Here is a 12,025-nt window from a genome sequence, read left to right on the forward strand (position 1 = left end):
AAAATAGGTATGGAACTAGTCAGTCGTTATAGCCCTATACGAGGTTAATTAAATTAAAGAGGCTATACCGTAGTTTTTTGCCAAAAAATCAATCAGCGCAAATACGATCGAACTATGCTACCATTTTAGAATAGCCCAGGTAATTACCTTTCGCAAAGTATCGACCTCATCTCTGCACGTGTTATCATTCAGAACTGATAATAAAATTTGTTAATGGGTTGCATTATAACTTGTCAAGATGAGTTTAACTCTATAAACAGTACAGATACAAGTCTGATATTTACTGAACGGCAAAATTTTAGTTATCTTCTGTGTAAATACAGAAAATTTTTATTTGATAAGCGAATATAGATTTTTTGTCAAAATCCACCGGTTTACCATCTTAAAAACTCAGTAAGAATTCCAAACATCACCACAGTGTGTTTTTGCTGATTTCAGGCTACTGTTTGGTGAAGGGTCAATACTACAGGAAGAATTCTCGATTCAGCTATACAGAAAACTGCTACAAGTACAACTGCGTGTGTCGCAGTGACGGCAGTTATGACTGCCCAGCCACGAATAGGGAGAATGTGTGTGAAAGACAAAGAGATAAACGAGGTGAGGAAAGCCTTAGAGGTTTCCCACAGACATCACATCTGCAATTGCTTGGCGAATATAGGAATGAAATGAATTTAAAATGAACCCTTGTTTTCCCATAAAAAATAGAATGGACTGAGAGATACAGACGTCTTAAATGCCGTTGAAAGTCCCACAGAAACAAGTGAGCATAGTTTTAGAGATTGTTTTAAATTAACTAAATCACCAGTATCGATGAGAAAGCAAGCTCATTAGGTTTAAGTCATTGGTTTGATAATGCATGGAATCTTACAATGATGTTATCTACCACAGAAAGTAATCGTGAAACCATCTGTATGCTTATAATCTGTGTTTCGCAATAAACATCACATGAGTGTGTCAGACGCTAAGCACACAGATGAGTGACGTAATTGCTAAAGCCATTAAAAAGAACGGATTGGGTTCATTTCCAATTTCTGTCTTCAATGGCCACGCATTGTCGATTTCTGTCTTTGACATTCTCTTGCAAAGACATGCAACGAGATTGGACTGTTCTGTAAAAACAGAACATCAATAATTATTGAGAAAGCAACGTATATGTAATAAAATGACTGGTTTCACTGTTTCAGTGTTCTGTTATGTGGAACGCCAATACTACAGGCCGAATACGAGGTTTTCCTACACCAAGGATTGTTATAAACATAACTGCGTGTGTAATGCGGACGGCAGCCACGATTGTCCAAGACAGGACATAGAGCGGGTGTGTGACTCCCCTACCCAAAGGCCAAGCGTAGAGAGAGAAGGTAACAAACAAACAACGCTTTGATTGCTTTTCGTTTTTGTACTCTGTGTATCTCTAGAAAACTAGCGCTTGTATAGAGACCTATACTGGTATCAGGGTTGGTTACGTGGCCAGTGATATAATTAAGCTCGATATACGCGAAAGCTGAAGACGCCACTCAACTCAACTTTACGTGCTCCTTTCCGTGACTGATATATTGTTCAACGGTGTACTTTTCCAACATTAAGGCCTAGAAGCTCAACTCAGCTCAACTGGTCGTACAGGCGTTGGCAAATGGTTGAATGATTTTAAGATTGACCTGCATACAGCTAACGACTGGAGTACGACTAGTTGACTCGCATCGTTAGTTCACATACACGTACGCGTTAGACTCGACACAACTGTCTAGTTGAGTTCAGTTGGATCTTAACCTGTAACCACAAGGAACAGGATGTGCTCCAAACAGGGAATTGTCCATTTCGCATTTCATGAGGGCAAGGTGTCAATAATCAGTCCACGACACTCGTGGGGTGCAGTCTTACTTTCGACGGAGACCACCTGACTTCTATCATTAGATCTTTCGGCCATGCGTTCGACAGTAACTTGCCAAAAGGTCGGTGGTTTACGATACCCATTCCTGTTTACTGCGCCCATTTACAGTGGAACTGAAGTTCTTGAATATGTAAATAATAACAATAAAATAACGAAATCAAGTATAGAAAGCAACAGCATAGAGTGTAAAACTAGAGCTACGACATCTAAATGATGTTTGTCGAAATGATCGGTCATATAACCGTGAAATACGGCTTCTTGTTAAATTGCCTCAGTTAATGTTTTATTCTGACTGTTCATGTAATTGCCCAAATAATAACACCCTACCAGGTCTTAAACAGAATTAGGTAATATGAGGCAAGGATGTTAGTTACAGTTTATTAGACGTCACTACTCTGGAAGGCCCAAAGTGTCCGGTACAGCTAAATGTACAAAGTCCCACATATAGACAGAAGGTGAGTTCTTTAGGTCCCGCTCAAGATCACACTGAAAATATTGGCTGGGTTAGTTCTTGGTCCAGTGAATCTAATTTCAAGGTCACTTAACATAATTATGACAAAGAGGTTGGAGATGAGGACTTCATTCATTGCAGTTGTATGACATGAGTCGTCACGAAGCTAAACGCCAGGAATGGAAAACTGTCGTCCTCCTTTCCGTGAATGGCATATTGCTCAGCAGTTTACTTTTCCAACATTACGGTCTGGAAAAGAACCAGTTAATGCGGAGAAAGAACGTCGCTCTCAAACTGATGAAACGATCTGCATTGATTAAAACTGTTTAACCCCCGTTGTTTCAGGTTATTGTCACGTGGAAGGACAGTACTATGAGTGGGACACCCGGTTTTCCTACACTAAAGGCTGTTTGAAGTTTAACTGTTACTGTACTGATAAGGGTCGTGTGGATTGTCCGAAAGAGTCAACAGTCAAGTTATGTGACGACCCGACTCCGGCGCCATGTACGTCATGTGACCGTATCACCTTAACTGAACACGTTGGCTTAACACTTCACGTCCCAATGAATGTCAGTGAATTATCAGATGCAAAAAGAGACACATCATCAGTTCTCTGTCTGTACCTATACATATATGTATTTATTTTTTTTGATTAACCGCTAACCAACTGAGCCACGGAGGCACCCCTATATATATAACCACCAAAAATTAAAACAGCAAATGAAAAACAACCGAAGATGTAAGTTGAACACAAAGTCGCCCATATTTACATATTAGAAAAACATTCTCCTGTCTTAAAGCATGGCAATCCTCCTGTCTTAAAGCCTGCCAATTCTCCTGTCTTAAAGCATGGCAATCCCTGTCTTAAAGCCTGCCAATTATCCTGTCTTAAAGCATGGCAATCTTCCTGTCTTAAAGCCTGCCGATTCTCCTGTCTTAAAGCATGGCAATCCTCCTGCCTTAAAGCCTGCCAATTCTCCTGTCTTAAAGCATGGCAATCCTCCTGTCTTAAAGCATAGCAATCCTCCTGTCTTAAAGCCAGCCAATTCTCCTGTCTTAAAGCATGGCAATCCTCCTGTCTTAAAGCCTGCCAGTTCTCCTATCTTAAAGCATGGCAATCCTCCTGTCTTAAAGCATGGCAATCCTCCTGTCTTAAAGCCTGCCAATTCTCCTGTCTTAAAGCCTATTTTCCTGTCTTAAAGCCTGCCAATTCTCCTGTCTTAAGGCCTATTCTCCTGTCTTAAAGCATGGCAATCCTCCTGTCTCAAATCATGGCAATCCTCCTGTCTCAAAGCATGGCAATCTTCCTGTCTTAAAGCCTGCCAATTCTCCTGTCTTAAGGCATGGCAATGCATGGCAATCCTCCTGCCTTAAAGCCTGCCAATTCTCCTGTCTTAAAGCATGGCAATCCTTCTGGCTTAAAGCCTGCCAATTCTCCTGTCTTAAAGCATGGCAATCCTCCTGTCTTAAAGCCTGGCAATCCTCCTGTCTTAAAGCCTGCCAATTCTCCTGTCTGAAAGTCTGACAATTCTCCTGTCTGAAAGCCTGGAAATCTTCCTGTCTTAAAGCCTGTCAGTTCTCTTGTCTTAAAGCCTGTCAATCCTCCTGGCTTATAGCCTGACCCCCCACCCCCCGTCTTAAAGCCTGACAATCCCCCTGTCTGAAAGCCTGACCATCCTCCTGGCTTAAAGCCTGACAATCCTCTTGTCTTAAAGCCTGACAACCCCCCTGTCTGAAAGCCTGAAAATCCTCCTGCCTGAAAGCCTGACCATCCTCCTGGCATAAAGTCTGCCAATCCTGTCTTATTTACATATTAGAAAAAAATTCTCCTGTCTTAAAGCCTGGCAATCCTTCTGTCTTAAAGCCTGACAATCCTCCTCTCTTAAAGCCTAGTTAACCTCTTATCTCAGGCTTGGTTAACCTCCTATCTTAAAGACTGACAATCTTTCTGTCTTAAAGCCTGGCAATCCTTCTGTCTTAAACCTGACAATCCTTCTGTCTTAAAGCCTGACAATCCTTCTGTTTTAAAGCCTGGCAGTCGTTTTGTGTTAAAGCCTGGCAATCCTTCTGTCTTAAAGCCTGACAATCCTTCTGTTTTAAAGCCTGGCAGTCGTTCTGTCTTAAAGCCTCGCAATCCTTTTGTCTTAAAGCCTGACAATCCTTCTGTCTTAAAGCCTGGCAATCCTGTCTTGAAGCCTGGCAATCCTGTCTTGAAGCCTGGCAATCCTGTCTTGAAGCCTGGCAATCCTCCTATCTTAAAGACTGACAATCTTTCTGTCTTAAAGCCTGACAATCCTTCTGTTTTAAAGCCTGGCAATCCTTCTGTCTTAAAGCCTGGCAGTCGTTCTGTCTTAAAGCCTGGCAATCCTTCGGTCTTAAAGCCTAACAATCCTTTTGTCTTAAAGCCTGGCAATCCTTCTGTCTTAAAGCCTGGCAGTCGTTCTGTCTTAAAGCCTGGCAATTCTTCGGTCTTAAAGCCTGACAATCCTTCTGTCTTAAAACCTGGCAGGCGTTCTGTCTTAAACCCTGGCGATCCTTTTGTCTTGAAGCCTGGCAAACCTCCTATCTTAAAGTCTAGTTAATCTCCTATCTCAAAGCCTGGCAATCCTTCTGTCTTAGAACCTGGCAGTCCACGTAACTACAGGAGTTAAATTTTGCTTTATGTTACAGCCTATTGCTTTGTGGAAGGGAAATATCATCCAGTAAACACGAGGTTTTCTTACGTGAAGGATTGTTACAAATACAATTGTGTGTGCCGGTCCGACGCATCCCACGATTGTCCAACTTCTAACACAGAAAACGTCTGCACCGCTGCGCCAACTAGAAGACCCGGTATGTACAAGCATGCTTACAGCTAACGTTAACTGGATACTGTGGAATCCTTTACCACATTAGCAGTAGGCCTATAATCTCAAAATGAGAGTTAGACTTGGAGCGAAATTATTTACGGTTCGTCCTCACGATGTAATCGCAGATAAGCCGTTACGTATGACGTCAGCTATTATTTATCTGTTTATTTGATTGGCGATTTACGCCACACTCAAGAATATTTCACTCATAAAACGGCGGTCAGTATTATGGTGGGAGGAAACTCACGACAATCCGCAGGTTGCTAGCGGGCCTTCCCACGCCCGACCGGAGAGGAAGCCGGCATGAGCTGGACCGCATTAGTTATATAGGCTCCTGGCACTGCGCCGCGCTAACACGCTAACCACCTCAGCCACGGAGGCCCCTCGCCGTCTAATGTATTCATCTTATAAATTTTCACTCTTTCCTACGATGGCACTTCGATAATAGAACAATCAAATGTTCATAATGAACGTCTCGTCGTTTTGCCATATGCTTGATGCTTTGCAAGTTAATAAAGTCACCTAAGATTTTCCTATACCTCTTGTGCCTACACGGGAATACTGTTCTAACCTGACAGTAAATGTCAGATGCTAACAATACCGCTACAGTGTCGTTTTCACATTGAAGGGAAAATAGTGTCTCAATAATGTTTTTCAATTTTCACAGAAAATTGTGTTGTTGGAGGCCAGTTCTACCGCTTAAACAGGAAGTTCTCTTACCGACGGGGATGTACCAAATTCAACTGCTTCTGCAGGTCTGATGGAACATACGAGTGTCCAGACACGGAGGACACCTGTAGGAGAACAACGGCTGACCCCAGACGTGGTGAGAAAACACAGGATTTGGTTATGGGCTGATGAAAAAAAGGGTTAGGTTTAAGAGCAGGTAAGGAAATGCATTGCTAGGCTATAAGGGCTGGTGAAAACCCACGGCTAAGTTTTAGTGCTGGTAAGAAAACGGATAACGAGGCCATATAAACTGATGAGAAAACTCAAGGCTAAGTTAAGTCTTATGAGAAAACTCTTGTTTAACTCTTGTGAGACAATTATAAGAGATGCTGAAAAATCCCATGCCTCAGTCTGGGGCTGGTGAGGACCACATGGTTATATTCGGTGACGAGACAACCAATGAAAATATATAGTCTTAGCTAGGTTGAGAAAAACGCATGGTTAGCTTAAAGCTGATGATGAAAATCATGGTTAGATTTAAGGGCTGGTTAAGAAAGTGTTGTTTCGTCCAGGTGAGACATATGGCTAGGTTAAGGGATGGTGAAAACGTCATGGGTAGGTTAAAAGCTGATGAGAAAATTCATGGCTAGGTTAAAGGCAGGTGTGCAACTAATGACTATATAGGCTAAAGGTTGGTGAGAAAAGTCGTGTCCATATTCTGTATTCCTCCAATGGAATGCCTGGCAGTGAATGTGTCTTGACCAATACCACGAGGATTTGAAAACGTTCTATCACGGTTTCTATTTGAAATTAGAATACTCTTCCTCTTATTCACTATTACCGGTAGATATCATAAACCATTTGTTGGCCATGTGATGAAATCTTGTATAAACATCTCATTTGTTTTAGTCATCTTAATATATGGTCAAGTTCGCTAATGGCAAAAGAATTTCAATGTCTAAGTTATTTTAGGAAACTCTACCAAATTTACAATAATTCATCAACGTCATACAGTGAGTTGTTCAGCAAACGGAACTCGTTCAAAAAAAAAGGCATGAGATTGATTCATGAGAAAGGGCAAACAAATATGTATGCTTCTGACACAAACTGGATGTATAAACCCAAGGAATATTCTTTTCTGCAAAGACTATACTATTAGGTTCGTGTTTATGTAGGTTGATTAACTTTATAATGTTCCTCAATTTTAGAGGGGTCATCCGTTTATTATTTTAGGCCAGTGTTTGGTTGAAGGTAGATATTACCTCCCGAACAAAAGATTTACCTATGACCGCGGCTGTACTCGATACTCTTGTTGGTGCGGATCTGACGGTAGACACACGTGTCCAGAAGATGACAAAGCTGACTTATGCGCTATTCCAACCCCAACACCAGCAGGTATTGGATTGTTTGAAGTTAACGTATACTAAAAGTTTCCGGAAACCACAGTCACTGACGCGTCTAAGGTCGCATCTACCAAGAGGGGAGAGGTCGGCAAAACCGAGCGTCTTCACAAGATTCGCTTTTTTCACAAATGCTTCTGCTTCTTCGCACTGCTTCCCTAACAGCTCATACACGTTCTCCCCCAACAACACTTATTACAACATTAGCCTGATGCATAGTGCCTGTGGTTTCACGGTAAACTTAAATTAGCCGTTACTCAACATAAAGCTAGACTATGTGCCTTCCAAAATATAGTTACAGGCCAGCTTTCGGAAAGATATTTGGTTTGTTTGTGATCATTAAAACAGACATCCCACTTCATTTTGGCACGCGCGGAACGGTGCCACTTTTCGCCATATCATCGTACATAAAGAAAAAATAAAGTATCCACCTTTACTAAAACTCACCAACATGCAGGGAAGCTATATACATAGACGTTTCGTTCAATATCTTGTGTTGAATGTATCATTAATGCATTACATGGTTAGCCGAAGTCAGTGCACTGAATTATCCTTCATCATATAATGTAACAAAAATAAAACCATAATGGCAATTTGACCCTGTCGATCCCACATAGTAAAGCACACTTTTCCATTTTCCATTGCTACAGCTTGCCGGACCTGTGAAGTGGACGGTAGAACAATTGCAAGTGGTATAAGCTTCACTTATCGTCGAGATTGTTACCAGTACGGTTGTGATTGTAAATGTGACGGGTCGTGGGATTGTCCCCCAAGTCGCGTTAAGTATCTTTGCGCTGAACCCCAGGATGTCTGCCAGACATGCACGGTGAAGGGTCGCACATATCAAGGGGATACAGATTTCTCTCACCGCGAGGGCTGTTACGAGCTCAACTGCCGCTGCCGTTGTGACGGTACCTGGGACTGCCCGCCTGACAGAGCCAGGAACCTCTGCCCCGTTCAGCGTCCTGTAACCCCAGACCCCGCCAAAGTAGTGTGCAAATATTGCATTGTCCGAGGCCAGAGATACAAACCAGACACCCCATTTTCATACTACGAAGGTTGCTTTGAGTACAACTGTGACTGCGACTGCAGTGGATCGTGGAATTGCCCCGCAGAAAGGACGAAGAACATCTGTCAGAACTGTAGGGATTGTATTGTAAGAGGAAAGACTTACCAGCCAAACACACGGTTTGAATTACAGAGGGGATGTGCCTCGTATGACTGCTCTTGCTTTTGTAACGGAACTTACGACTGTCCGCAGGAAACCAAGCAAGACATTTGCGAAGAGGATGAATCGCTTCAGGGTTGCTCTCGGTGTGTAGTTGACGGTGACGAATTCCCACCCAACAAGCGCTTCAAATTTGTTGAGGCTTGTTTCGAGTACGATTGCGATTGTGAATGCGATGGTAGCTGGCACTGCCCTGAAGAGAGAACAAAGACCATTTGCACTGACTCTATCCCAGAAAATCGTGTCATTCCAAAGCCGAACTGCGGGATTTGCAAAATTGGGTTGAAGACATACGAAGGAAACACCAGGTTTAAACACGTTCAAGAATGTTTCGAGTTCATCTGTGATTGTAACTGCGACGGAAGCTGGGATTGCGATCCAAAACTTACGAAGAACCTATGCGAAGACGGAGTAGCGGCAGATTCCGCTCGACTGTTCGACGTAGAGACATGTAAAAAGTGTGAGGTTTCCGGAGTGGAATATCCCAGTCAGAAACCGTTCACGTATCAGAGGGAGTGCTTGGAACGGGAATGTTTCTGTCACTGCGATGGCACGTGGGCATGTCCCAAGGAGAAGAACATATGTAGTGCTGATTCCAGTAATGCTGATCTAGTGCAGAGAAAAGTAACAGATGGGAAAATAGGTGGGTAACGAAGAGTGCAAAAGGGACGCGATCATGCAGCCATACCATATGCAGGGTGGTGGGTGGTGGCGCATGGTGGTTAGTGGTGGCAGGTGGCAGTGTTTGGAAAAGCGTGTTCTTGTATGGTATTTACGCCGAGTCCCAGTAATATGGAGTTCAACTTAAGGGCTAAAATGAAGGAAAGCAATGCAGTTTACAGCTTTACTATACTCACAAAAAGTTTGAATTGTCAACACCTGGCGACTTTTACTCACTATGTTTAAATCAGCCTTGATGATGTCACCCAACGCAATGAAAATAAAAGTCTTTGTCTTGAAAACAATCTGATACAGTTTAACATGATAAATTGGGAAAAAGTATTTCCAAGTGTAGTTTCTTTGCAATAATATGGACGTCCAACATATCGATGTGTGGAGCTTGTGGATGTTATGTTAGTGATAAAACGCCATTTTGTTAATGAATACCAGTAATGTTTGAGATAGCCGTTTAAACGAAACAGAGATTGTTGATTTTAGCCGTTATAACCTGAGCGTAAAAAAGCAACAACTGGAAGTATCTTTATTCTGCCTAAGGCTAGATTTCGTAGATCATCTGGATACATTCTTGCATCTAAATAACCTTACAATATATATTTAATCATTTGGAACATTTGAATGTAAGCTTTGACCGGCTAAATTTGAAAGGGTTTTAACTACTTTTTACTGGGATTAGTTTCCCTTTTGTGAAGGAAATTGCAATATCTTTTTAACCTTCTGGAATATTTTATTCTAAACTTAGCATTTATCCGTCGAAATTTGAACAGGTTTTAATTGCTTTCTTATGGGATTAGTTTCTCTTTAGTAAACTCTTTATTAAAACCATGAAATCACACTCGTTATTTTTTGACAGGATGCAAAGTGAAGGGCAAAGTCTACACGACCCCGACGTTCTCCTTCGTTGACGGATGTTTCGAATACAACTGCGTATGTAACAACGGTGCCTACAATTGCCCTGCCACAAAAACGAAACAATTATGTTAATGATTATATGCTTAATACTGTCTCGTTTCGCAGGCTTGGCATTCTTGTGAGCTGTTAGTTTAACAAGGAATTGAGCCATATTTCATGCGGATTTTACAGCATAGTGAAGTGTATATGTATATACCCTCACAGACGTTGTTAAAATTGATTAAATTTTCTATTGTGTTGGCATATTATTCCCGGGGACAAGGCTGTTCAGGCCCGGGAAATCTTAATGAAAGAAGCTGTTTGTTTGTGTTCCAGTTCAGTCACGCATTTTGACACAAGTGTACAACAGACTACCACATTAACCACATGTCTGTTTAGTATTGCTATAACCAAAATTAATGTCCATATGTACGTAAACGGTGTCGTGTGAATATATGACGTATGTCCATTGAACGTTTCTGCAAATCAAGAAAAAACTTTGATGTAACTGTAGAGAACACCACTGTAATTTGGAAAAATAAACGAAATCCATCACTGTCAAAAGATTTTTTTGAAGGACGGTCATTAATTTTTACACTCGTATAAATCGCATATGGAATATGCTTGAACATGCTGTACGTATGCTGCAAGGCAACGAAGTAAATAGTGCATAACAAAAATAAATCAGCATGTTGTTAGCGAGTATTTATTATAGCTGTGCTTGTTTGCATGAAATATTAACATCACTCTCAACATTACCACGGTAATATTACAGGGTTGTCTTCATATTCATTGTATCAGGGACGACGTTACACCAACAATCAGATAAACTGACAATAATACAGCAGGCCGTTCTCAGTGCCGGCATTTTGTGCTGCCTCCCTGCAATGCCACGCTGAAAAACAATACACGACACCTCACCCGGTCACAGCATCGACGCTCGGTCTATCTCCTTATGGTAGAGCGTCGCATCGTGGAAGTATTGACTGATTTATTGTGAATTATTTGCCTGCTACTGATTGATTTATTTGTTTGATTGGTGCTTTACGTCGTACTGAAGAATATTCCATATATGCGAGGGCGGTCAGCATTATGTCTATCCGCAGGTTGCCGACAGGCCTTTCCACATACAACCGTGTAGGACGCCAGCATGCTGCCTGCTTCTGGTTTTAAGTCACTTGTAACATTCTTTACATGTCAAAGTTTGCCTGTGTGTCTTTCTTTAGCAGCATGCGATTCCTGTGCTGGGTGTCAAAATTATAGCTGGTTCTTAGTGATGAATCACATGGGGAATAAAAAGGTAGTATGAGTTAACACCACCAGCGATATATGAACCTTCCCCAAAATGCTGGCCGAGACAGACCAAGGTCATGGGTTCAAGTCCAACCTCTGTCGCGGCTTACAATCAAACCATTTATCTGGCTATGTGCGTGTGGCTCTCTCGGAGATCGGAGCACTTTCCACCAACTATATAACACTACCGTTGTCGTATTTTCAAACGCGACATTTTTCGATGCGTCTTTTGGGATCCGTGGTCATCTCACACAACTAACGACCCTGAGCGGATAACCGGGGAGAAGGAAGAGAGGAAAAGGGAAAACCGAAGTTTGTAACAATACTATAATAGAAAACACAACCTCCAGTCCTTCCACAAATTTCGGTTCAAAAAAGAAATGGTCCTATACATGGCTTGAGCTTCATTACACACAGTGCGACTGGGTGTTGGACACACGAACTGTTCCTCAAGCGGCAGAACGGAACGTTCCATCTGTTGCAGATTGTTTGGTCGATTCCCTTTACTGACACTTTCAACATTACTTGGGTCACATGACACTGTGTCTTATACCACACCAAGGCGGTCTCCGTTTCGCCATATACTACCTACCAAGTGGCCCATTCACGGAGCCATTTAACAGTAAAACCTAGATCTACGATTTGTTTATCTGTTTGATTGCTGCTTAAGGTCACAAG

At 42.0% G+C, this 12,025-nt stretch overlaps 1 protein-coding gene across 5 annotated transcripts in view; it reads left to right on the plus strand.

Annotated features, from left to right (window-relative positions):
* The window catches only part of LOC135482358 (uncharacterized), a 32,082-nt gene extending 21,326 nt beyond the window's left edge, over positions 1–10,756 (plus strand). For 4 of the 5 annotated variants that reach the window (XM_064762297.1, XM_064762298.1, XM_064762296.1 and 1 more), the window contains 8 exons: positions 439–597; positions 1,185–1,358; positions 2,685–2,843; positions 5,010–5,171; positions 5,856–6,014; positions 7,091–7,252; positions 7,908–9,128; positions 10,017–10,756. In XM_064762297.1, the coding sequence (XP_064618367.1) occupies positions 439–597; positions 1,185–1,358; positions 2,685–2,843; positions 5,010–5,171; positions 5,856–6,014; positions 7,091–7,252; positions 7,908–9,128; positions 10,017–10,147 (2,327 nt within the window). In that variant the 3' untranslated portion in view covers positions 10,148–10,756. The remainder of the gene's footprint in view (positions 1–438; positions 598–1,184; positions 1,359–2,684; positions 2,844–5,009; positions 5,172–5,855; positions 6,015–7,090; positions 7,253–7,907; positions 9,129–10,016) is intronic. The other variant, XM_064762300.1, reaches the window with a different exon arrangement.
* The last annotated feature ends 1,269 nt before the right edge of the window (positions 10,757–12,025 follow it).

This window comes from Liolophura sinensis, chromosome 1 (assembly GCF_032854445.1).
Source record: "Liolophura sinensis isolate JHLJ2023 chromosome 1, CUHK_Ljap_v2, whole genome shotgun sequence".
Classification (NCBI taxonomy): Eukaryota; Metazoa; Mollusca; class Polyplacophora; order Chitonida; family Chitonidae; genus Liolophura; species Liolophura sinensis.